Source organism: Pogoniulus pusillus, chromosome 33, assembly GCF_015220805.1.
Source record: "Pogoniulus pusillus isolate bPogPus1 chromosome 33, bPogPus1.pri, whole genome shotgun sequence".
NCBI classification, from domain to species: domain Eukaryota; kingdom Metazoa; phylum Chordata; class Aves; order Piciformes; family Lybiidae; genus Pogoniulus; species Pogoniulus pusillus.
In genome coordinates this window covers 13,790,305-13,817,261 of record NC_087296.1, presented here as the reverse complement: position 1 = coordinate 13,817,261, position 26,957 = coordinate 13,790,305, and the positions used below count along the sequence as shown (strand labels likewise).

At 43.1% G+C, this 26,957-nt stretch overlaps 1 protein-coding gene and 1 long non-coding RNA gene across 2 annotated transcripts in view; one reads left to right on the top strand and one right to left on the bottom strand.

Annotated features, from left to right (window-relative positions):
- The window catches only part of LAMA2 (laminin subunit alpha 2), a 554,587-nt gene that overhangs the window by 60,006 nt on the left and 467,624 nt on the right, over positions 1 to 26,957 (bottom strand). Inside the window, exons 44-47 of the mRNA XM_064170111.1 lie at positions 26,774 to 26,928; positions 18,625 to 18,768; positions 8,644 to 8,777; positions 1,530 to 1,689 (exon numbers count right to left, since the gene is read on the bottom strand). Coding sequence (XP_064026181.1) covers positions 1,530 to 1,689; positions 8,644 to 8,777; positions 18,625 to 18,768; positions 26,774 to 26,928 — 593 coding nt within the window. The remainder of the gene's footprint in view (positions 1 to 1,529; positions 1,690 to 8,643; positions 8,778 to 18,624; positions 18,769 to 26,773; positions 26,929 to 26,957) is intronic.
- Positions 1 to 26,957, top strand: part of LOC135189570 (uncharacterized) — a 45,151-nt gene that overhangs the window by 9,905 nt on the left and 8,289 nt on the right. The window lies entirely within an intron of this gene.

The following is a 26,957-nucleotide window of genomic DNA, read 5'->3' as shown; positions in this document are numbered from 1 at the left end:
CACACAGACACCATTAGAAACCAGCCTGCAGTGATCCCCTCTGAGAGCATCACAGACACACAGTCAGAGATTGCCAGGCTGGAAGGGCCCCCAGGGCTCCTCTGCTCCAGCCTTTCTAGGTGACAGTGGAGCTGAAAAGAGCTGCCCCAGCACCCTGCAAGCTGGACCTTCCACCTGCCCAGTGCAGGGCACTCCACTGCTTCCCCTGGGAGATGCTTCCAGCATCTCCTGTGCTCATGGGGAAGCATTTCCTTCTGCAGTCCAATGGCAATGTCCCCAGCAGCAACTTGTCCCCATCACCCCTTGCCTTGGCACTCCTTGTAGCTACACAGTTCTGTGAGCACTGACTAGCTTGACTCAGCTGAGCAGAGTGGGTTCTTCACTGAGTCACTCAGTCTGGAGTGACTGGAAGCTGCCAGTGTGATCCCATCCACAAGAAGGGCCAGAGGGAGGAACTGGAAAATTCTGGATCTGTCAGCCTGAGCTCAGTGCCAGGCAAGGGCATGGAACAGGTCATCTTGAGTGCCATCACAAAGCACCTACAGCATGGCCAAGGGATCAGGGATCACCACCAGAGTGTGGTGGTGAATGGTGCCACAACCAATTGGCAGCTGGCACTGGTGGTGTGCCCCAGGGATCAGTGCTGGGCACAGTCCTGTTCAATATCTTTATTGATGATCTGGAGCAGGGCATTGAGTCCAGCAGCAGTGAGTTTGCAGATGACACCAAGCTAGGAGCAGCTGTGGAGCTGTTGGAGGGGAGGAGAGCCCTGCAGAGGGACCTGGCCAGGCTGGATGGGTGGGCAGAGGCCAAGGGGATGAGATTGAACAAGGCCAAGTGCAGGGTTCTGCACTTTGGCCACAACAACCCCAAGCAGCACTACAGGCTGGGGCCAGAGTGGCTGAGAGCAGCCAGGCAGAGAGGGAGCTGGGGGTGCTGGGAGAGAGGAGCTGCAGAGGAGGCAGCAGTGCCCAGGTGGGCAGCAGAGCCAATGGCATCCTGGGCTGGCTCAGGAGCAGAGGATAGGTTGGACTGGATGAGCTTCCAACCTGGTTGATTCTATGACTCTATGATTCTGGCATGAAATAAGAGGACATAATGCCAATGAAATGAGATTTGTTCCTGGTGACAACAGTGGAAATTAGAATTTATCTGACACCAGAAAAATCCAGGAGTGAAATAAAGCTGAGCAGTAAATTGAGCGTGGGAGCTGAAACACCTCTGCTTGATTTATTTCCCTTCCCTTTGAAAAAGCAGATCAAAGAGGCAGAGAACAGCAAGCCAGAGAGGCCATTCGTGGCTTGAATGATCACTGATCTCCGCAGTGCTGAGCCACTTTCAGCCACTGATCATTCATTAATTGCTGAGATATGCTTCAAGGGCTCTGGTTTAGGGCTAAGAGAAGAAAACAAACACATTTTAGCTGCCTAGACAGCAAGCTGGAAGGTAGAGAGCAAAGCAGGACCTTGGAGGCTCTAAGGAGAAGACAGAAAAAGGTAAGAGAAGGTTTGTTTCATCAAAGGCATTACCTTTATCTTTCCAGTTAACCCCCCAACAAAGAGCATGGCATTGGCGTCCACATCCAGGATGGTGTAGCCGGGTGGGGAGGCAGCTCGGAAGGTAGCTGGCACAATGCTGGCTTTAGGACCATCCAGAGCTCTCACTGAGATTGTGCCATTTTTCCCAGTCCTGGAGATTTAAAAGCCCATAAAGTACAATCAGACAGAGCCAGGAGTTAAATCAAGCCCAGGAGAAGGCTGCTTTTAGCAGAGGCAGGTTATGTTCCACTGTGATGTAAGTGAGCAGACTCCTGCCTGTGTAAGTCACAGGTGTGGCCACAGAACCAGCTCTTGTTTTCACCTCGATGCCCTTTTGCAGCCAAATTCACTATGCAGATGAAGGGGAACTTTTATTGGCTAAAGTCATTGCTATGAAATCAGTGTGAAGTGGTTGTGCTTGCTTTGGTTTCTCCACGTTGACAAATGGTGCAGGCAAGGTTCCAAAGCAGACTCCTGAGTTTCACAGGGCCAATTAGGTTAGAAGTGAACTGAAACGAATGATGATAGGATCATAGGATTGGTTTGGCTGGAAGAGACCTCTAAGATCATCCAGTCCAACCATCAGCCCAACCCCACCATGGCCACTAAACCATGTCCCAGAGTGCCATGTCCCAGATGTTAGGAGGAAGTTGTTGGCAGAGAGAGTGATTGGCATTGGAATGGGCTGCCCAGGGAGGTGGTGGAGGCACCGTGCCTGGAGGTGTTGAAGCCAAGCCTGGCTGGGGCACTTAGTGCCATGGTCTGGTGGACTGGCTAGGGCTGGGTGCTAGGTTGGACTGGTTGAGCTTGGAGGTCTCTTCCAATCTGCTTGGTTCTCTGATTCTATGATTCTATTGGCTATATTCCTGTGACACTGGCACTGGGAACCACCTTGAAAGGGCCTGGTCCCATCCTCCAGACACCTACCCTTTAAGTACTGATCAGCATTGATGAGCTTTCCCTCTCCACCTTCTCCAGACTCCAAGCCTCAGCTCTCTCAGCCTTTCCTCAGCAGAGATGTATCTTAAGGGGGCTACAAGAAAGCTGGGAGGGGCTTTGTAGGCTGTCAGGCAGTGATAGGACTGGGGGGAATGGAACAAAGCTGGAAATGGGGAGATTCAGCCTGGATGTTAGGAAGAAGTTCTTCAGCATGAGGGTGGTGAGAGCCTGGGAAGGGTTGCCCAGGGGGGAGGAAGAAGCCTCAACCCTGGAAATGTTTAAGGCCAGGCTGGATGAGGCTCTGCACAGCCTGATCTTATGTGAGGTGTCCCTGCCCATGGCAGGGGGGCTGGAACTGGATGACCCTTGTGGTCTCTACCAACCCTGACTGATTCTATGATCCTATGAGTCTATGTTCCAGTCCCCACAGCATCTTTGTAGCCCTCTGCTGTGCCCTCTCCAGTCCTGTCCTTAAACCAGGGAGCCCAGAACTTAAGTTTAGGGTGAACTTTGTTGAGCAGGGATATGGGTTGGGCTTGGTGATCCTGAGGGGCTTTGCCAACCTGAATGTTTCTGTGATTCTGTGGTCTCTGGACACTACCTAACAGACACTTCCTTCACATTTAGATTTCACTCAGCCATGTTGAGCAGCCTTGTGAATGTCACAATCTCTCTGCCACTAAATCTCTTTTTGACCCTCTCACTCCCAGAAGGACATTGAGCTGCTGGAGCAGGTCCAGAGAAGGGCAACCAAGCTGGGGAAGGGTCTGGAGAACAGGGCTGGGGAGGAGCAGCTGAGGGAGCTGGGGGCAGGGGGGTGTTATGTGAAGAGGAGGCTGAGGGGAGACCTCATTGCTCTCTGCAGCTCCCTGAGAGGAGGCTGCAGTGAGGTGGGGGTTGGGCTCTTCTGCCAATTGCAAGTGACCAGAAAAGAGGAAAGTCTCCAGTTGCACCAGGGCAGGTTTAGGGGGGGAATTAAGAAAAATGTCTTTGGTGCAGGAGTGGTCAGGGACTGGCACAGGCTGTCTGGGAGCAGTCCCCATCCCTGGAGGTGTTCAGGAAGCCTGTGGCCATGGCACTTTGGAACGTGGTTTAACCACAGAATCACAGAAACATTCAGGCTGGAAAAGCCTCTCAGGATCACCAAGCCCAACCCATATCCCTACTCTGCAAGGCTCACCTCAAACCACATCCCCAAGCACCACATCCAAACCACCTCTAAACACATCCAGGGTTGGTGACTCCACCACCTCCCTGGGCAGCTCATTCCAGTGCCTGACCACTCTTGTTGGGAAAAATGTTTCCTTATGTGCAGTCTAAACCTACCCAGTGTCAGCCTGAGGCCATTCCCTCTTGTTCTATCACTGCTCACCTGTGAGCAGAGCCCAGCAGCAGCCTCTCCACAGCCTCCTTTCAGGTAGCTGTAGACAGTGATGAGGTCTGCCCTCTTCAGACTAACCATCCCCAGCTCCTTCAGTCACTCTCCATAAGATTTCTTCTCCAGCCCTTCCCCAGCTGCCTTGCCCTGCTCTGCACTGGCTCCAGCACCTCCACATCCCTCTTGTAGTGAGGTGCCCCAAACTGAACACATAACTTGAGCTGTGCCCTCACCAGCACCAAGTACAAAGCTCCATGGTAGTGTTGGGTTGAACTGGATGATCTTTGAAAGCTTTTCCAACTTCAAGGAGTCCTTGAGTCTCTGATTCCTTTCATGGCCCTTTGGGAGCCTTTGTCAAGGACTGCTGCCAACTTTCAAACCTTCCCTGTCACTGCCATTGTGTGTCAGTGCCTGCCACTACTGTGATCACTGGCAAAACAGCCAGGCCAGAATTGCAGCTTATGCCCCCATGCTGAAGCAGATGTGCTGCTCCAGCTGTTCAGGCAGCTGTCAGGTTGCTGGGAAGGTCTGTGGCTGGAACTGAGCAGAAATTTCGAGGTAAAGCAAAGAAAGTGAGGCCATTAAATGAGTAAAACTCTGCAGTCAGAGAAGAGTTTTCAACCAGACTACAATGCTCTGAGCTGGAGAAGCTTCAGAAAGGGATGTGATGTACACAGTCTGCCTTAGCAATGCAAGCCCAGGCCTGAGCTCTTTGTCTTCATCCCACAAATCCACCCAAGGCCTCTGCAGTGTAGCTCTCCTAAACACTGCTCTCTACTTCAGCCTTGTGCAGCTGTGACTGTTTCCAGTGGCAGATGCAGCAGTTTGCCCCAGACCAGTGGCAGAGCCCTGCTGTATCTCCAGAGCAAGCAGCTTTTGGAGCACGTGTGAGGTTTTATACCCTGGCCTGGCTCCCTGTTCTGCTGAAGCAGCTCTCCTCTCAATGAAGGCCTGGCATTACTGTGCCATGAAGCTTGTTTCATATGCAGAGCATGAACTGCTCAGGCCTTCAACAACTCTCATTGCACCCCAGGCTGCATTTTCCTGGCCATAAGGTTTCATGAAGGCAGCTTCTGGAGGTGGTGCCATAATTGCATTTAATTCTCTGCTCTGAATGGCTGTTCTTTGTGATTTCACTACATTGTCTCAACTGGCTGCTATTCCTCCTCTGGGAGCTGTGGATGCTACCCAAATTAGAGTCTTTTGTTTGCTTTCTGTCATGTTTTTTGGGGCTACATTACCTATTCTACGTTTAAGGCTGTGCAAATTGAGCTGTAATGATGCAGGAAGAATCACTCAGCTTCACATGAAATTGCAAGACTGATGATGCTGCCCAAAGGGCTTCAGATCTGTTCACAAGTGGAAGCTAAGGGATGCAAGCTTCTGTAACCCTTGTGCTGGGATGGCTACACCACGGCATGGTTTGCTGTTTGAATGAGCATCAGCTTCAGCTCACGCAGGTGAAACCTCACTATTAAGCTGACTGAAGATCAAAAGCTTTCAGCAGCTCATCTCAGATGATAAAGTGGAGAATATTGCAGCCCTGAGTTAGCAGAACTTGGACCTTTTAAAAATACAGAGCCATGGGATCACTTTGGTGGGAAAAGCCCTTTAAGATCATCCAGCCCAACCATTCTCTAACTCTTCCCAGTGCTGAACCATGTCCCTCAGCACCACATCTCTGCCTCTTTGAAGCACCTCCAGGGATGAGGATTCAACCACTTCCTTGGGCAGTCTGTGCCAGGCTTTGAGAATCACAGAATCATAGAATCAAGCAGGTTGGAAGAGACCTCCAAGCTCATCCAGTCCAACCTAGCACCCAGCCCTAGCCAGTCAACCAGACCATGGCACTAAGTGCCTCAGCCAGGCTTTTCTTGAAGACCCCCGGGGACAGTGCCTCCACCACCTCCCTGGGCAGCCCATTCCAATGCCAATCACTCTCTCTGCCAACAACTTCCTCCTAACATCCAGCCTATACCTACCCTGGCACAACTTGAGCCTGTGTCCCCTTGTTCTATTGCTGGTTGCCTGCAAGAAGAGGCCACCCCCCACCTGGCTACAGCCTCCCTTCAGGTAGTTGTAGACAGTAATAAGATCACCCCTGAGCCTCCTCTGCTGCAGGCTGCTCACCCCCAGCTCCCTCAGCCTCTCCTCATAGGATTTGTGTTCCAGGCCCTTCACCAGCCTTGCTGCCCTTCTCTGGACATGCTCCAGCACCTCAACATCTTTCAGTGAAGAAGTTTCTATCAATGCCCAACCTAAACCTGCCCTGGAGCAACTTGAGGCTGTTTCCTCTTATTAATAAGGAGGAGAGACCAAGCTCCATCTGGCTCCAACCTCTCAGGGAGTTATAGAGAGCAGTGAGGTCTCCCTTCAGCCTCCTTTTCTCCAGGTTGAGCAACCTCAGTTCCCTCAGCCTCTCCTCACCAGACCTAGACCCCTCAGCAGACTACTTCTCCTTCTGTGAACCCCTTCCAGCACTTTAATGTGCTTCTTATAACGAGGACCCCAAAACTCAGTGCTCAAGAGGTGGCCTCAGCAGTGCTGAGTATGAGGAGCATATCTCCAGTTTGAAGAGGTATTTTGCCTATGGAAATTGCACTTTGAGTAAGAAGAAAGGTGTAGGTGTATGACAGGAACTCAGAAAGAGCAGCAGCTGCCTTTGTGAGTGCTAAACCCTGTGGCTGCCATGAAAAGGAAGGTAGCTGTGGAAGGGAATCGATGGAGTGACCTCTAAACAGCAGGCAGGATGAGCAGTCATAGCTTATTGAGGCCAGAGCGGAAATAGGTGAAGAAAACACATTTCTGACAGAAAGGTTCACATTTCACAGAGTCCCAGCACAGTGGGGGTTGGAAGGGACCTCTGGAGATCATGGAGTCCAATCCCCCTGTTAGAGCAGGTTCATCTAAATCAGGTTGGATGGGAACGTGTTCAGGTGAATGTTGAAAGCCTCTAGAGAAGGAGACTGCACATCATGTCTGGGCAGCCTGCTCCAGTGCTCCAGCAGCACCCTCTAAGCTTCTCCTTAAGGTGAAGCGAAACCTTCTGTGTTGCAGCTTGTGCCTCTTGGCCTGTCATGGAGCAAGTTTCTTTGCTGCAGGAGTGGTCAGGGATTTGCACAGGCTGCCCAGGAAGGTGGTGTAGTCCCCATGCCTGGAGGTGTTCAAGAAAGGTATAGCCATGGCACTGTGGGACATGGTTTAGTGGCCATGGTGGGACTGGATTCCCACCTGAACATGAGCCAGCAGTGTGCCCAGGTGGCCAAGAGAGCCAGTGGCATCCTGGCCTGCATCAGGAATGGTGTGGCCAGCAGGAGCAGGGAGGTCATTCTGCCCCTGTACTCTGCACTGCTCAGACCACACCTTGAGTGCTGTGTTCAGTTCTGGGCCCCCCAGTTTAGGAGGGACATTGAGATGCTTGAGCGTGTCCAGAGAAGGGCAACGAGGCTGGGGAGAGGCCTTGAGCACAGCCCTACGAGGAGAGGCTGAGGGAGCTGGGATTGGTTAGCCTGGAGAAGAGGAGGCTCAGGGCAGACCTCATTGCTGTCTGCAACTACCTGAGGGGAGGTTGTGGCCAGGAGGAGGTTGCTCTCTTCTCTCAGGTGGCCAGCACCAGAACAAGAGGACACAGCCTCAGGCTGTGCCAGGGGAGATTTAGGCTGGAGGTGAGGAGAAAGTTCTTCCCTGAGAGAGTCATTGGACACTGGAATGGGCTGCCCGGGGAGGTGGTGGAGTCGCCGTCCCTGGAGCTGTTCAAGGCAGGACTGGACGTGGCACTTGGTGCCATGGTCTGGCCTTGAGCTCTGTGCTAAAGGGTTGGACTTGATGAGCTGTGAGGTCTCTTCCAACCCTGATGATACTGGGATACTGTGATACTGTGATACTGTGATACTGTGGATTGCTGGTTGGACTGGATGGTCTTAGAGGGCTTTGCCAACCCAAACAATTCTGTGATCACTGGAAAGAGCCCAGCCCCCTCCTCATGGCCTTTAAGTATTTTGTGTGCACACTGTTGGCAGCACTGGACAGAGGTTTGAAAGGTTTCCTCCAGGCAGAGCAGAGTTTCTCACACTTACAACCTCTCCAATAAAAATGGGGGTTAGCATTTGGTATAAGAGCAAACACTTCAGCTGCACCTCAGCTGTGTCCCTCTGGCTGTGGGGCAGGAGCAGAACTTGGTGATAGTTTAGTCAGTTTTCTTTTAGGAAGCATATCTTGGAAGTTCATAGGATCAGAACTGTCAGGGTTGGGAGGGACCTCAAGGATCAGCCAGTTCCAAGCCCCCTGCCATGAGCAGGGACACCTCACTCTAGATCAGGTTGCTCAGTGTCACATCCAGCCTGGCCATTAAGACTTCCAGGGATGAGGCTTCCTCCACCTCCCTGGGTAACCTGTTCCAATGTCTCAGTACCCTCACGGTGAAGAACTTCTTCCTAATGTCTAATCTCAATCTTCCCCCCTCTAGCTCGGATCCATTCCCCTCAGTCCTATCACTACCTGACAGCCTATAAAGTATCACAGTATCACAGTTATCATCAGGGTTGGAAGAGACCTCACAGATCATCGAGTCCAACCCTTTACCACAGAGCTCAAGTCCCTCCTCAGCTTTCTTGTAGCCCACTTCAAATACTGCCAGGCCACAATAAGGTCTCCTTGGAGCCTTCTCCTCTCCAGACTGAACAGCCCCAACTCTCCCAGCCTGTCCTCATAGCAGAGCAGCTCCATCCCTCTGCTGCTGCTGGTGGCCCTCCCCTGGGCACGCTCCAGAGCAGCCAAATCTCTACTTGCCTGGAGGCTTCGACGCGGTACCAGAAGCCGTCGTCGATGGCCAGGTCTGGGTACTCCACGCGGCCCACGCCGGAGCCCACGTCCCACAGGAAGCTCACTTTGCCCTTGCGCATCTCCAGGGCCAAGAAGTCTGTCTGCAGGGAAAAGAGGAGGAGAGAAACCGTTTGGTATCTGAGCTGGAGGAAGATTGCAGAGATCTTTCCCATTTCAGGAAGCCCAACGAGGCATCAGCTCCCCTCCCAGGGTCAGGAAACGATCAACAGGAATTCTCACACTGATCCAGAGGCAGATTTGCTCCTTCCTGCTTTTGTGGGCTCAAACCACACCTCTGCTATGAAGGAGCCAGGGCTGTTCAGCCTGGGGAAGAGAAGACTCTGGGAGGAATCATGGAGTCAAGCAGGTCGGAAGAGACCTCCAAGATCATCCAGTCCAACCCATCCCCCAGCCCTATCCAATCAACCAGACCATGGCACTGAGTGCCTCATCCAGGCTTTGCTTCAACACCTCCAGGGATGGAGACTCCACCACCTCCCTGGGCAGCCCATTCCAATGCCAATCACTCTCTCTGCCAACAACCTCCTCCTAACATCCAGCCTATATTTTCCCCAGCACAGCTTGAGACTGTGTCCCCTTGTTCTGTTGCTGACTGCCTGGGAGAAGAGGCCACCTCCCACCTGGCTACAATGTCCCTTCAGGTAGTTGTAGACAGCAATGAGGTCACCCCTCAGCCTCCCTTCCAATACCTGGAGGGAGCCTGCAGGAAAGCTGCAGAGGGAGTTTTCCTGAGAGAGAGGACAAAGGGGAATGGTTTGAAGCTGAGGAAGAGCAGGGTTAGACTGGAGCCGAGGAAGAAGTTGTTCAGTATGAAGGTGGTGAGATACTGGAACAGGCTGCCCAGGGAGGCTGTGGCTGCCTCCTCCCTGGGGATGTTCAAGGCCAGGTTGGATGAGGCCTTGGGCAACCAAGTCTAGCTGAGAAGTGTCCCTGTCCATGTTGGGGAGGTTGGAGTAGATGATCTCTGAGGTCCCTTCCAACCTAAGCCATTGGATGATGATGATGATGATGATGATGATGATGATGATGATGATGACTGAAACAAGGAATCTGAAGCCAAAGATGGCAAACAGCTTCTGCCAGTGACATGCAGTGTCTGACTGCTAGACACACAGTGACATCACCAGTGTAGCCACCAAGAGGAAGGTTTAACTCAGACATAGTTCCTACAGCATCCATGGGATGGCAGAAAGATCTCAGGAGTGCAGGCTACCGAAGGATGCCTCCCAGCTGCTTTTGTATTACCCAAAGCCATAGTGCACAATGCTGGACATGGAATCCTTTGCCCTTTTGCTGAGTCTGCCTGCTGTGGGGCTCCTGGGGAGTGGAAGCAGTACCTGTTGCTGTGCATGGCACTCCAGACTTGGCTCCAAAGGACAACCAAGGGGAGCTGTGGCAGGGGCAGGGTGGGCACTACTGCATTGCTAAGGGAACCCCCCCACCCAGCCAGCCCCAGAGCTGCTCTGGATGCAGTGAGCCTTCTGTTAGCTCTAATGCAACCCATAGACAAATCTCCCACCTCACAGCTAGGCAGAGAGAAACAGAAAGGTGAATATAACATTAAAATTCAACAGAAATGGAACACAAAAAAGGCAAAATATGAATATAGATAAATACTAAACCCAAACCAAAGCCAGAAAGATAAATAAATAAATCAAAAGTTAAAGAAGAATAAAGGTATAAGGAACATATCAACCAAAAATGAATATAAATACAACTAAACTCAAATGGAACATATAGAAATGTATATATAGAACCATATATAAATACAACTAAACTCAAACTAAACACATATAAATGTATATATAGAACCATATATAAATGAATATGAATATAAATACAACTAAACTCAAGCTAAACACATATCAATGTATATATAGAACCATATATAAATGAATATAAATACAACTAAACTCAAACACATATAAATGTATATATATAACCATATATAAATGAATATAAATACAACTAAACTCAAACTAAAACATAAATACAACTCTAAACATAAATACAAAAAACCAAAACTGAAAATGGAAATAAAAATTGAAAAAGTGAAATCTAAAATTAAAACTATAAAAATAGTTTTAAAAAAGAAAATTAAAAAAACCCTAAAATTATAAAACTATAAAAAGTAAAAATGAAAATGGAAATAAAAATTGAAAAAGCAAAATCTAAAACTAAAACTATAAAAATAGTTTTAAAAAAGAAAAAAAAAACAACCCTAAAATTATAAAACTATAAAAAGTAAAAATGAAAATGGAAATAAAAATTGAAAAAGTAAAATCTAAAACTAAAACTATAAAAATAGTTTTAAAAAAGAAAAGAAAAAAACCCCTAAAATTATAAAACTATAAAAAGTAAAAATGAAAATGGAAATAATAATTGAAAAAGCAAAATCTAAAACTATAAAAAATATATTAAAAAATCAAAAATTTAAAAAATATAAACCTAAAACTATAAAAGTATAAAAAATTAAAACTGAAAATGGAAATAAAAATAGAAAAAGTAAAATCTAAAATTAAAACTATAAAAATATATAAAAAAAATTAAACCAAAAACTTAAAAAATATAAACCTGAAACTATAAAACTATAAAAAGTAAAAATGAAAATGAACAGAAAAATACAAAGAGTAAAATCTAAAATTAAAACCGTTAAAATATTAAAAAAACCCTAAAACTATAAAAGTATAAAAAATAAAAATGAAAATGGACATAAAAATTCAAAAAGTAAAATCTAAAATTAAAACTATAAAAATAGTTTTAAAAAAGAAAAGAAAAAAACCCCTAAAACTATAAAACTATAAAAAGTAAAAATGAAAATGGAAATAAAAATTGAAAAAGTAAAATCTAAAACTAAAACTATAAAAATATATTAAAAATTAAAAAAAAAATTTAAAAAATATAAACCTGAAACTATAAAAGTATAAAAAATAAAAATGAAAATGGACATAAAAATTCAAAAAGTAAAACCTAAAACTAAAATTACAAAAATATATAAAAAATCAAAACAAAAATTTAAAAAATATAAACCTGAAATTACAAAACTGTAAAAAATAAAAATGAAAATGAACATAAAAATTCAAAAGTAAAATCAAAAACTAAACCTATAAAAACATTTTTAAAAATTAAAATGAAAATTTAAAATATATAAATTATAAAACTATAAAAAATAAAAATGAAAATGGAAATAAAAATTGAAAAAGTAAAATCTAGAACTAAAACTATAAAAATATATTAAAAATTAAAACAAAAATGTAAAAAATATAAACCTAAAACTATAAAACTATAAAAAAATGAAAATGAACATAAAAATGAAAAAAGTAAAATCTAAAACTAAAAGAATAAAAACATAAAAATAAAAATAAAAGTTAAATAAAAATACAAATAAGAATAATTAATAAATATAAATAAACACTAAAACATCAATGCAACTCTAAATATAAAAAGTGAAAATGAAAATAAAAAATTAACAAGTAAAATATAAAGCTAAAAATATAAAAATATAAAACTAAAAATAAAACTTACATAAAAAGGAGAATAAGAATAAAAATAAATAATAACCATAAATAGAAAACAAACACTAAAACTAAAAGATAAATCCAACTCTAAATATAAATTTAAAAAAATGAAAAATGAAAAGGAAAATAAAAATGAAGAAAGGAAAATATAAAACTGAAACTATAAAAATATAAAAGTGAAAATAAAAGTTAAATAAAAAGAATAAGAACAAAAATAGATTATAACTATAAATACAAAGAAACAGTAAAACTAAAACATCAATCCACCTCTAAATAGGAAATAATAAAAATGAAAATAAAAATGACAAAAGTAAAATATTACATTTTTAAATTTAATAATTATAACATTATAAATATAGATAAAGATATATAAAATAATAAAAAAGATAAATTTAATAATTATAAAATTATATATATATAAATGTAGATAAAGTAAAAAATATAAACGTTAATAATTATAAAATTAAAAATATATAAAAATATATATGCAATTGTAAAAATATAAAGGTTAATAATTATAAAATTAAAAATACATAAAAATATATATAAAACTATAAAAAGATAAAATGTAATAATTATAAAATTCTACATATAAATATATATAAAATCACAAAAGATAATATTTAATACCTATAAAATTATATATATATATAAACATATATAAAGCCATAAAATATAAATTATAATAATTAGAAAATTAAAAACATATAAATATATATATAATTATAAAAATACAAAAGTTAATAATTATAAAATTAAAAATATATAAAAATATAAAAAATTATATAAAAATATATATGAAACTATAAAAAGATAAAATGTAATAATTATAAAATTATACATATAAAGATATATAAAATCATAAAATATAAAATTTAATAACTATAAAATTATATATATATAAACATATGTAAAGTCATAAAAATATAAAAGATAATAATTATAAAATTGAAAACATATAAATATATATATATAATTATAAAAATATATAATTAAAGCTATAAAAATAAAGATTCAAAAGCAAAAATGGAAATGAAAGCAAAAATGAAACAAGTAAAATATGTAACTAAAGCTATAAAAATGAAGATTAAAAAGCAAAAATGGAAACGAAAGCAAAAATGAAACAAGTAAAATATATAATTAAAGCTATAAAAATAAAGATTCAAAAGCAAAAATGGAAATTAAATGAAAAATGAAACAAGTAAAATATGTAATTAAAGCTATAAAAATAAAGATTCAAAAGTAAAAATGGAAACGGAAGCCAAAATGAAACAAGTAAAACATAAAGCTAAAACTATACAAAAATATCTAAAGCTAAAAAAATAAAAGTGAAAATAAAAATTAAAGAAGCATAAAAGTAAACCTTGAAAAATATAAACAAATCACAATGAAAACAAAAATTTCAAGAGTCAAATATAAAACTGAAGCTCTAAAAATATGAAACTAAAGCTAAAAGTTAAATGAGAATAAGAATAAAAATAAATTATAATGACAAATCCAACTGAACACTAAAACTAAACCACAAATCACAGAGTTAACCAGGTTGGAAGAGACCTCCAGGATCATCCAGTCCAACCTTGCACCTAAACCCTTCTAATTAGCTAACCCATTGCACAAAGTGCCTCATGCAGCCTCCTCTTAAACATCTCCAGGGCTGGGGACTCCACTACCTCCCCAGGCAGCCCATTCCAATGCCAATCACTCTTTCCATGAAGAATTTCTTCCAAACATCCAATTATAACAAACTAAAAAGGAAAAGAAAAAGTAGAAAAGGAAAAGATAAAGCTAAAACTAGAAAAATGCCTACATCTAAAAAAAAAAAAGATTAATGAAAATAAAAATGGGGAAAAAAATTAAAGCTAAAACTAGAAAAATACCTACATCTAAAAAAAAATGATTAATGAAAATAAAAATGGGGAAAAAAAATTAAAGCTAAAACTATAAAAATACCTACATCTAAAAAAAAAATGATTAATGAAAATAAAAATGGGGAAAAAAAATTAAAGCTAAAACTATAAAAATACCTACATCTAAAAAAAAAAAAGATTAATGAAAATAAAAATGGGGAAAAAAAATTAAAGCTAAAACTATAAAGCTTTAAAAATATTTTAAAAAAAAGAAAATAAATTTAAAAAATAATAAAGGAAAATAAAAATTTTAAATGCTAAAACTATAAAAAATCATAAATATTTTAAAAAAGAAAATGAAATAAAAAGTAAAAGGAGGAAAATACAAAAGGAAAACTATAAACATATAAAACTAAAAAGAAAAGTTCAATCTAAATAAGACCAAAAATAAGACTAAAAATAAGGATAAAAATAAGGATAAAAATAAGACTACAAATAAGACTAAAACTAAGGATAAAACTAAGGATAAAAATAAGACTAAAAATAAGACTAAAAATAAGGCTAAAAATAAGGCTAAAAATAAGGATAAAAATAAGACTACAAATAAGACTAAAAATAAGGATAAAAATAAGACTAAAACTAAGACTAAAACTAAGGATAAAACTACGGATAAAAATAAGACTAAAAATAAGACTAACAATAATAATAAAAATAAGACTAAAACTAAGACTAAAAATAAGGATAAAAATAAGACTAAAATTAATAATAAAAATAAGACTAAAAATCAGACTAAAAATAAGACTAAAAATGAGACCAAAAATAAGACTAAAAATAAGGATAAAAATAAGACTAAAACTAAGACTAAAACTAAGGATAAAACTAAGGATAAAACTAAGACTAAAACTAAGACTAAAAATAAGACTAAAACTAAGACCAAAACTAAGGATAAAACTAAGGATAAAAATAAGACTACAAATAAGACTAAAAATAAGATTAAAACTAAGAATAAAACTAAGGATAAAAATAAGACTAAAAATAAGAATAACAATAATAATAAAAATAAGACTAAAAATAAGACTAAAAATAAGGATAAAAATAAGACTAAAAATAAGACTAAAAATCAGACTAAAAATAAGACTAAAAATGAGACCAAAAATATGACTAAAAATAAGGATAAAAATAAGACTAAAACTAAGGATAAAACTAAGACTAAAACTAAGACTAAAAATAAGACTAAAACTAAGACCAAAACTAAGGATAAAACTAAGGATAAAAATAAGACTAAAAATAAGACTAACAATAATAATAAAAATAAGACTAAAACTAAGACTAAAAATAAGACTAAAAATAAGGATAAAAATAAGGATAAAAATAAGACTACAAATAAGACTAAAAATAAGACTAAAACTAAGGATAAAACTAAGGATAAAAATAAGACTAAAAATAAGAATAAGAATAAGAATAAGAATAAGACTAAAAATAAGGATAAAAATAAGACTAAAAATAAGACTAAAAATAAGACTAAAAATCAGACTAAAAATAAGACTAAAGATAAATCCTAACTATAACTGCAAACAAACACTAAACCCAAAGCAGAAATACAACTCTGAATGGAAGCATAAAACCAATAAAAGCGAAAAGAAACTTTTACCAAGGAAAAGGTAAAACCAAAACCTATAAAAATAGAAAACTAAAACTAAAAAGTGAAACAAAAAGAAGAATGAAAATAAGAATATAAATAAATTCGAACTATAACTAAACACTAAAAACTAAACCATCAACACAGCTTGTGATGGTTTGGGTGTTCCCTGCCCACCTCCACTTAGGAAATCACCCAGACCAGGCTCAGCAGCTCTGGAAATGGAATGCAGCTTTATAGTGACAGCTCAGCACAGTGCACAAGCAGATAGTGACAATAGATACAGTCAGATCCAGGAATAGACAAGGTGAAAGGCAATGCAGAGACACAGCAGCCCTCCCACAAACCTGAGTGCCCAGGAGGGGCTCCCAACCACCTTCTCCCACCCCTCTCTATCTTACCCCAGGCATTGCCTTGTGCCCAAGGAAGAACGGAGGGTTGGCCAGGGAGGGTAGGAAGCAGGTGGATTAATCAGGTTAGGTTAGAGAGAGAAAAATGCAGCTCAAAGCCCAGGCAGTGACCAAATGTCTTATCTATATTTACATTCTTGTTCTTCTACATCTCAGCAAGCCTATGAGTGCAGTAGACATCACCACTGTTTCTCTTTCACAGCCTGTATCACAGTATCACATAGTATCATCATAGAATCATAGAATCTACCAGGTTGGAAGAGACCTCCAAGATCATCCAGTCCAACCTAGCACCCAGCCCTAACCAATCAACCAGACCATGGCACTAAGTGCCTCATCCAGTCTTTTCTTGAAGACCCCCAGGCACGGTGCCTCCACCACCTCCCTGGGCAGCCCATTCCAATGGGAAATCACTCTCTCTGGGAAGAACTTCTTCCTCACAGATCATCAAGTCCAACCCTTCACCACAGAGCTCAAGGCTAGACCATGGCTAGTCTAGTTCTTCTCACCAGAACATTCTAGCTGGCTTCAAACTAGCACAGACTATAAGTATAAATATAAATATAATAAGTAAAAAAAAAGGAAAATAAAAAGCAAAATATAAATGGAAACTAAAACTAAAGCTGAAAGTGAAATTGAAATAAGAATGAGAATAAAAGCAAATTATGAATACAAATAAACACTAAAATTAAGACTTCAATACAACTATGGATATAAACACAAACAACCAATGAAAAGAAAAATAAAAGTAAAAATAAAATAGAAATAGAATCATAGAATCAAGCAGGTTGGAAGAGAGCTCCAAGCTCAGCCAGCCCAACCTAGCACCCAGCCCTGCCCAACCAACCAGACCATGGCACTAAGTGCCCCAGCCAGGCTTGGCTGCAACACCTCCAGGGACTCAATAAAAACTCAAACTAAAAGTTAAATAGAAATAAAAATAAACATAAGATTAAGAATAATAAAAAAATGAAAGATACACACAAACTAAAACTGAAACTAAAACTTAAGTAGAAATAAAAATAAGCAATAAAAATAAGGATGAAAATAAACATCAAAATAAGAATGAAAATAAGAATAAAAATAGGAATGAAAATAGGAATAAAAATAGGAATGAAAATAAGAATAAAAATAGGAATAAAAATAGGAATGAAAATAAGAATAAAAATAGGAATGAAAATAGAAATAAAAATAGGAATGAAAATAAGAATAAAAATAGGAATGAAAATAGGAATAAAAATAGGAATGAAAATAAGAATAAAAATAGGAATGAAAATAAGAATAAAAATAGGAATGAAAATAGGAATAAAAATAAGAATTAAAATAAACATAAAAATAAGAAAGAAAATAAGAATAAAAATATTAATAAAAATAGAAATGAAAATAAACATCAAAATAAGAATGAAAATAGGAATAAAAATAAGAGTAAAAATAGGAATGAAAATAAACATAAAAATAAGAATGAAATTAGGAATAAAAATAAGAATAAAAATAGGAATGAAAGTAAACATAAAAATGAGAATGAAAATAAGAATAAAAATAAACATAAAAATAAGAATAAAAATAGGAATGAAAATAAAAAAATAAGAATGAAAATAAGAATAAAAATAAGAATGAAAATAAACATAAAAATAAGAAAGAAAATAAGAATAAAAATAAGAATAAAAATAAACATAAAAATAAGAATAAAAATAAGAATGAAAATAGGAATAAAAATAAGAATGAAAATAAGAATAAAAATAAGAATGAAAATAAACATAAAAATAAGAAAGAAAATAAATCAGAATAAAAATATTAATAAAAATAGAAATGAAAATAAACATAAACTATGAATGAAAATAGGAATAAAAATAAGAATGAAAATAAGAAAAAATAAGAATAAAAATAGGAATAAAAATAAGAACAAAAATAGGAATGAAAATAAACATAAAAATAAGAACAAAAATAGAAATGAAAATAAACATAAAAATAAGAATGAAAATAGGAATAAAAATAAGAATGAAAATAAGAATGAAGATAAGAACAAAAATAAGAATGAAAATAAAAATAAGAATAAAAGTAAGGATAAAACCAAAGATAAAAATCAGAATGAAAACAGCAATCAATTTCTGGCCCTACTTCAGAGGTCCCTCCAGGAACAAAGCCAGGACACACCTGGATTACATTAGGCTGCCTCGAAGGCTGTAGGAGAAGCAGGGAGAGGAGAGGAGAGGAGAGGAGAGGAGAGGAGAGAGGAGAGAGGAGAGAGGAGAGAGGAGAGAGGAGAGAGGAGAGAGGAGAGAGGAGAGAGGAGAGAGGAGAGAGGAGAGAGGAGAGGAGAGGAGAGAAGAGGAGAGAAGAGAAGAGAAGAGAAGAGAAGAGAAGAGAAGAGAAGAGAAGAGAAGAGAAGAGAAGAGAAGAGAAGAGAAGAGAAGAGAAGAGAAGAGAACAAGGCAGAGACTTTCTCTTCTCCCTTTGCCAGTGCTTTGATTTGCTGGAGCAAGGCTGAGGTGAGCAGCAGGAGGCAGACTTACAAACTTGGCGCTTCCCAGGTAGAAGAGCAGGTTGTCAGCTGCCAGAGTCCTCACGTTGACAACGATGCTGTTGTAGGTCCCCTTCTTGATCTCCGGTCTGTAGGTGCGGATGCAGTTGCCTCCAGAGGACACAGACACTTTGATCTGCATAAAACCCAACCCCAAGCAGGACAGGAAGAAATTCAGTTCACTTCTGATTACTCCACCTCTAGTTTGAGATGCTCCCAAATCACTCTAAGAGTGACTTCTTTCCTTCCTCGACACGGCTGTGTTATGGACCCAGGTTGCTGCTTGGATAGGCACAGGAAGCAGGAATGGGATTTTCTCTCTGGGATTTTTTGTCCAAAGGATGAACTCTATGGATTAGGGGGAAAAAAAAGCTCCATGTGAGCCAGCACTTGAGGGCCAAAAACCCAACCACAGCCTGGGCTGCGTCCAAAGTACTGAGAGCAGCAGGACAGGGAGGGGATTCTGCCTCTCTGCTCTGCTCTGCTGAGAGCCCAGCTGGAGAACTGTGTCCAGGTCTTGGAGCTCCAGAACAAGAGGGACAGGGAGCTGCTGGACTGAGTCCACAGGAGGCCATGAGGATGATCACTGGGCTGAAGCATCTCTGATCCTATGGGGACAGGCTGAGAGAGTTGGGGCTGTTTAGCCTGGAGAAGAGAAGGCTGCAGGGAGAACTCAGAGCAGCCTTCCAGTGGCTGAAGGAGGCTGCAGGAGAGCTGGGGAGGGACTTTTGGCAAGGAAGTGACAGGATGAGGGACAGTGGCTTTGAGCTGGGAGAGGGGAGAGTGAGAGTGGAGAGGAGGAAGAAATTCTTGAGAGTGAGGGTGGTGAGACACTGGCACAGGCTGAGGGTGGTGAGACACTGGCACAGGTTGCTCAGGGAGGTTGTGGGAGCACAGAAGCACCCAACGTGATCAAAGATCACGTTGGGTGCTTCTGTGCTCCCACAACCTCCCTGGAGGTGTTCAGGACCAGGTTGGATGAGTCCTTGAGCAACCTGTTCTAGTGGGAGGTGTCCCTGCCCATAGCAGGGGGGTTGCAAGTGGATGAGCTTTAAGGTCCCTTCCAAGCCAAACCATTCTGTGATGCTGGTCTAGCTCAATCAGCAGTAGAGTTTCAACAGCAAAGCAGAAGATGCAGGCAGAAAACAAGCTGCAGTGCTGAAGGGATCCAGCAGACTGCTGTTGGGCAGACAGGGTGCTTGGTTTTCCCCTTGTGGTACCTTTGGTTATGCCAACTCGAGACACCTTTTCAGCATCACTTCTAAACCAACAGCTGTGTCCATCCCTGCTTTTGCACTGTCCCTGCTGGAGCTGGTAGTCACAGCCAGGGCTCATTTCCACAGCTGAGTGACACATGGCTGTGTGTGCTGCTTTCCCCAGGCTCTGAGCACAGAGCAAGACAAGATTCTGTTTGCTCTCATAATGCCAGCACAGACACAACTACAGCAGAGAGGGATGTCAGAGCCAGGCAGACAGGGTTGTGTATCACAGCAGATGTACACAGTGGTAGCACCTCCTGCTTGGGGCAAACTTTGTTAGAGAGGAGACTCATTACATGGCCAAACTCACAGCTTCCCAGCTCAGAGCTGCTGAGCAGGGAAGTGCTTCAAAGCCTTCAGACAGCACAAGAACACAACAAAACCTTCTCATCACTGTAGCCTGCCTCCCTATCCTCTCCACATTCCACCCAGCACATGGACCACATCCCTCTCCCACCATCCCACTCTTCCCTAGATCTCTTTCTCAGCTATTTTCATCAGGAAGTTTTCTTTGGCTTTTCTAAGGGAAGTTCTGCCTTTAAAAAAAGCTGGAATTCTTAGGAAGAGCAAACAGCTCATGGATAACCATCCCTGAACTATCTATAATCACAGAGTCACAGAGTATTACTGGTTGGAAGTGACCTGGAAAGATCATCCCTTCCAATCCGCCTGCCAGGGCAGGGTCACCTACAGTAGGTCACACAGGAATGTGTCTGGGGGGGGTAGATGTGGTGCTTAGTGACATAGTTTGGTGGTGGACTTGGCAGTGCTGAGTTAACAGTTGGCCTTGATGATCTTAAAAGTCTTTTCCAACCTGTCTCTAGGGTCCAGCATCTTCAAAAATTCTCCTCCTTTGTTACCTTGGTGTCAGCTGATAGGAGCAGAGGAAACTGTTCCAAGCTGCACCAGGGGAGCTTCAAGCTGGCTGCTAGGAAATATTTCTGCACTGGAGGGGTTCTCAAACACTGACACAGGCTGCCCAGGGCACTGCTGCAGTCATCATCCCTGAAGATGTATAAGCAGCCTGTGGAGCTGATGCTTAGGGTCATAGTTTAGTGCTGGTGCTTAGGGTCATGGTTTAGTGCTGGTGCCTAGGGTCATGGTTTAGTGCTGGTGCTTAGGGACATGGTTTAGTGCTGGTGCCTAGGGTCATGGTTTAGTGCTGGTGCCTAGGGTCATGGTTTAGTGCTGGTGCTTAGGGACATGGTTTAGTGCTGGTGCTTAGGGTCATGGTTTAGTGCTGGTGCTTAGGGACATGGTTTAGTGCTTGTGCCTAGGGTCATGGTTTAGTGCTGGTGCTTAGGGACATGGTTTAGTGCTGGTGCTTAGGGACATGGTTTAGTGCTGGTGCCTAGGGTCATGGTTTAGTGCTGGTGCCTAGGGTCATGGTTTAGTGCTGGTGCTTAGGGACATGGTTTAGTGCTGGTGCTTAGGGACATGGTTTAGTGCTGGTGCCCAGGGTCATGGTTTAGTGCTGGTGCTAAGGGTCATGGTTTAGTGCTGGTGCTTAGGGTCATGGTTTAGTGCTGGTGCCCAGGGTCATGGTTTAGTGCTGGTGCTTAGGGTCATGGTTTAGTGCTGGTGCTTAGGGACATGGTTTAGTGCTGGTGCCCAGGGTCATGGTTTAGTGCTGGTGCTTAGGGACATGGTTTAGTGCTGGTGCTTAGGGTCATGGTTTAGTGCTGGTGCTTAGGGACATGGTTTAGTGCTGGTGCTTAGGGTCATGGTTTAGTGCTGGTGCCTAGGGACATGGTTTAGTGCTGGTGCCTAGGATCTTGGTTTAGTGCTGGTGCCTAGGGTCATGGTTTAGTGCTGGTGCTTAGGGACATGGTTTAGTGCTGGTGCTTAGGGACATGGTTTAGTGCTGGTGCCCAGGGTCATGGTTTAGTGCTGGTGCTAAGGGTCATGGTTTAGTGCTGGTGCTTAGGGACATGGTTTAGTGCTGGTGCCCAGGGTCATGGTTTAGTGCTGGTGCTAAGGGTCATGGTTTAGTGCTGGTGCTTAGGGTCATGGTTTAGTGCTGGTGCCCAGGGTCATGGTTTAGTGCTGGTGCTTAGGGTCATGGTTTAGTGGTGGTGCCCAGGGTCATGGTTTAGTGCTGGTGCTTAGGGTCATGGTTTAGTGCTGGTGCCCAGGGTCATGGTTTAGTGCTGGTGCTTAGGGACATGGTTTAGTGCTGGTGCCCAGGGTCATGGTTTAGTGCTGGTGCTTAGGGACATGGTTTAGTGCTGGTGCTTAGGGTCATGGTTTAGTGCTGGTGCTTAGGGACATGGTTTAGTGCTGGTGCTTAGGGACATGGTTTAGTGCTGGTGCTAAGGGTCATGGTTTAGTGCTGGTGCTTAGGGACATGGTTTAGTGCTGGTGCCTAGGATCTTGCTTTAGTGCTGGTGCTTAGGGACATGGTTTAGTGCTGGTGCTTACGGACATGGTTTAGTGCTGGTGCCTAGGGTCATGGTTTAGTGCTGGTGCTTAGGGACATGGTTTAGTGCTGGTGCCTAGGGTCATGATTTAGTGCTGGTGCTAAGGGACATGGTTTAGTGCTGGTGCTTAGGGACATGGTTTAGTGCTGGTGCCTAGGGACATGGTTTAGTGCTGGTGCTTAGGGTCATGGTTTAGTGCTGGTGCTAAGGTACATGGTTTAGTGCTGGTGCCTAGGGTCATGGTTTAGTGCTGGTGCTTAGGGTCATAGTTTAGTGCTGGTGCTTAGGGTCATGGTTTAGTGGTGGTGCTTAGGGACATGGTTTAGTGCTGGTGCTAAGGGACATGGTTTAGTGCTGGTGCTTAGGGTCATAGTTTAGTGCTGGTGCTTAGGGTCATGGTTTAGTGCTGGTGCCTAGGGACATGGTTTAGTGCTGGTGCTTAGGGTCATGGTTTAGTGCTGGTGCCTAGGGACATGTTTTAGTGCTGGTGCTTAGGGTCATGGTTTAGTGCTGGTGCCTAGGGACATGGTTTAGTGCTTGTGCCTAGGGTCATGGTTTAGTGCTGGTGCTTAGGGACATGGTTTAGTGGTGGTGCTTAGGGACATGGTTTAGTGCTGGTGCCTAGGGACATGGTTTAGTGCTGACCCTTTGGTGCTGGGTCAAGGGTTGGACTGGACGAGCTGGGAGGGCTCTTCTGACCAGATACATTCTGTGAGTCCATGAGTAGGTCACAATCTGAGCAGCTTTAGTATTAACCAGCTGGTCCTTGAGTGTAGAGTAGCACTGAGTCAGGGAGAAGGACTCCAGACTCAGCAAGTGCACTAGAAATAGGTCTTTAACTCAAGCTCAAGTCCTCAGGGCTGCTACTGGGCAAATGTTTGAGGCTAATTAGGATATTTTAATGAGATGAATTAGATCACTGGCTGTAAAAAGAAAGTAATGAGGAAGGTTATATCATTCACTGGTTTGCTAAGAGGGGAAAAAAGCCAAAAAGTAAACAATTTGTCCCACTGTGTTTTGGGACACTGCTTCCTTTTGCTTCTCCTTCACTCTGCCCTAATATGGACCGGAAGCTCAACAGGAGCCAGCAGTGTGCACTTGCAGCCCAGAAAGCCAGGCAGAGCCTGGGCTGCAGCAGGAGAAGTGTGGCCAGCAGGGCCAGGGAGGTGATTCTCCTCCTCTACTCGGCTCTGCTCTGCTGAGACCCCACCTGGAGTCCTGCATCCAGTTATGGAGCCCTCATTACAAGTAGGATTTGGATGTGCTGGAGCATGTCCAGAGAAGGGCCAGGAGGATGCTCAGAGGGCTGCAGCAGCTCTGCTGTGAGCATAGACTGAAAGAGTTGGGGCTGTGCAGGCTGGAGCAGAGGAGGCTCCCAGGGACCTTCTTGTGGCATTCCAGGATCTGAAGGGGGCTACAAAAATGCTGGGGAGGGACTTTTTAGGCTGTCAGAGAGTGCCAGGACTGGGAGAATGGAGCAAAGCTGGAGGTGGGGAGAGTGAGGCTGGAGGTAAGGAGGAAGTTGTAGAGCAGGAGAGTGGTGAGAGGCTGGACTGGGTTGCCCAGGGAGGTGGTTGAGGCCCCATGGCTGGAGGTGTTTGAGGCCAGGCTGGCTGAGGCTGTGTGCAGCCTGCTCTAGGGTAGGGTGTCCCTGGGCATGGCAGGGGGCTTGGAACTGGCTGCTCCTTGTGGTCCCTTCCAACCCTGACTGGTTCTAGGATTCTATGCTTTGCTGGTTGCTTTTGTTTGTCTGTCTGGGGAAGCAGAGGGAGAAAGAAGGGTTAGCTTTGACCCCCTTCTGGGCAGTTTCCTTTGTCCAGGAGGGAGTTTGGATTCTTCTGTTATTTCTGATGTATGTATAATTGTAAATGGCTGTAAATACCTTGTGTGCAGCTGCTTGTCCATTTAGCTTTGCTGCAAATAGAGCTTCCTTTTAACTCCAAGCTGGCTGAGCTAGTCTGGGAAATGTCAATTGTGGCACTGGAGGAAAGTTCCTAACCCACCACAGCAAAGAAAGTCAAGTGCCATGGTCTAGCCCTGAGCTCTGTGGTAACAGGTTGGACTTGATGATCTATGAGGTCACTTCCAACCTTGGTGATACTGTGATACTGTGTGAATATGGGAGAAGGGGGCAAGGCCAGGAGAGCCACATGCTTGCCTGAGAGACCTCAGCACAGTCTGCATGGTGAGAGAGAGTAGTTACTGCCACCAGTGAGACATCATCTTTGCCCCCACACCTGTGAAACTCTGCCAGGTCTGGAGTCCTGGCAGGACAGCATCCTCCTGAGAAGGAACCAAGACCAGTTCAGAGACTGTGCCAGGCCCAGCACCCTGCCAGAGTCCTGGGGAAACTCCAAATGCTTCCAAGCTCCATTCAAGTGCTTTGGGCACTGTGTGGCACTACAATGCAGCCCTGGGAACCCAGGGATACTGGTTTGGGGGGAAATAGTCTGCAAAGCCTCTCTGAGATTAAGGCTCTTTGCTTCAGTTCTGTTTGCTCTACACTGTGCCTTCTGCTTCAGCAGAAAGGAGCCTCTGGAGTCCCCCTGGAGGGTGAGAGGTAAACTGAGTCCTGCCTGGGCAGAGAGGTTGGACTCGATGATCTCTGGAGGTGCCTTCCAACCTCTGAAGTGCTGTGGCTCTGGGACCAACTGCTCAGCAAGTTCAGTGGGTTTGTGTCTGTGTTACACTCAGCTCTGAAATGACAGCAGGGGGTTAATAGCAGTGCTAAGGCAAACCCCCTCCATTTCTCTTTTCACAGACCCCAGTGATGTTGTGACTCTTCTGCTGTACCTCAACATGTCTCTAATAACCCCTGCAGATGGCCTCTAGCAGGAACAGGGTGGCCAGCAGGACCAGGGAAGTGACTGTGCCCTGTATTTAGCTCTGGTGGGGCTCCAGCTTGAGTCTTGAGTTCAGGTCTGGGGTTCTCACTACAGGAGAGACATTGAGGTGCTGGAGAGTGTCCAGAGAAGGGCAATGAAGCTGGTAAAGAATCTGGAGAACATAGAATCATAGAATGGGCTGGGCTGGAAGGGACCTCCAAACCTCATCCAGTCATACAATCACAGAATGGTTTAGGTTGGAAGGGACCTCAAGGATCATCCAGTTCCAATCCCCTACCACAGGCAGAGACATCTCCCACTAGAGCAGGTTGCTCAAGGCCTCATCCAACCTGGCTTTGAACACCTCCAGGGAGGAAGAATCCACAGCCTCCCTGGGCAACCTGTGCCAGTGTCTCACCACCCTCATTGCAAAGAACCCTTTCCTAACATCTAGTCTATATCTCCCCTCTGCCACTTTAAACCCATTGCTCCTTGCCCTGTCATTACCAGACCTTGTCAATACTCCCTCCCCAGCCTTCCTGTAGGTCCCCTTCAGATACTGCAAGACTATAAGGTCTCCTCAAAGCCTTCTCTTCTCCCCCTGCACTCAGCAGGGGCAGCCTCAGCTAGATCAGGTTGCCCAGAGCTCTGTCCAGCCTCACCTTGAATATCTCCAGGGAAGGGACCTCAGCCACCTCCCTGGGCAACCTGCTGCTGTGTTCCAGCACCCTCATAGCAAAGAACTTGTTCCTCACATCCAATCTAGCTCTGCTCTGCTCTCATTTCAAACCACTGCCCTCATCCTGTCCCTGCAGGCCTTTGCAAACAGTCTCTCTGCAGCCTGCTTGTAGCCCCTTCAGGCACTGGCAGGCTGCTCTTAGGTCTCCCTGGAGCCTCCTCTTCTCCAGGCTGCACACCCCCAGCTCCCTCAGCCTGTCCTCACAGCAGAGCTGCTCCAACCCCCTGAGCATTTTCATGGCCTCCTCTGGACCTGCTCCATCAGCTACATGTCCTTCCTAAAGGGCAGGGCTGATGAGAAGAGGCTGAGGGAAAGGAGGATGTTTAGGCTGGAGAGGAGGAGGCTGAAGGGAGGCCTCAGTGCTCTCTACAACTGCCAGAAAGGAGGTTGGAGCCAGGTGGGGGTTGGGTTCTTCTCCCTAGTGGTAGGGTGAGAGGAAATGTCAAATTGCCCCAGGGGAGGTTTAGGTTGGACACTGTAAGAAACTCCTTGAGTGAAGTGTCTCTGAAACAGTGGAAGAGGCTGCCCAAGGAGGGCTGTGAATGCCCATCCCTGGAGATACTTCTAAGGGACAGAGAGGTGGTGCTGAGGGCCATGGTTCAGCAGCAGTCTCAGCAGAGCTAGAGAATGGTTGCAGTGGATGATCTGAAAGGTCTCTCCCAAGCCAAACCATCCTCTGAGCCCTGCAGGTGTGATCCACCTAACAAAAGCCTGGTTTAAATGAAAGAAGGCAGGGGGACAGCCACCAAGATATTGTCTCTTTAGCTGAGAAATCAGACTCCATTCTTTGCACCCTTTGCAGATGTTTAGAGTTAGAAAGGCTTCAGGCTGTGGAAAAGGAAGAGAGCAGTGGAAAAGCAGCAGCCCTGGAGAGCAGCTGGGGCAGGCAGAGGCTTACCGAGTTGGCTTGCTTGCGAGCCTGGCTGATCAGCTCTTTGATCTGAGAGATGTTTTTCCCCAAGTTGTCCTGAAGCTCTTTGATGGGTTTGATCTTCTCCAGCAGGCGATCTGCTTCCTTCTCCAGGCTCCTGATGCTGGAATCTGCAGCAGCAACTTCACGAGACAGAAGAAGGCAGAGTTTT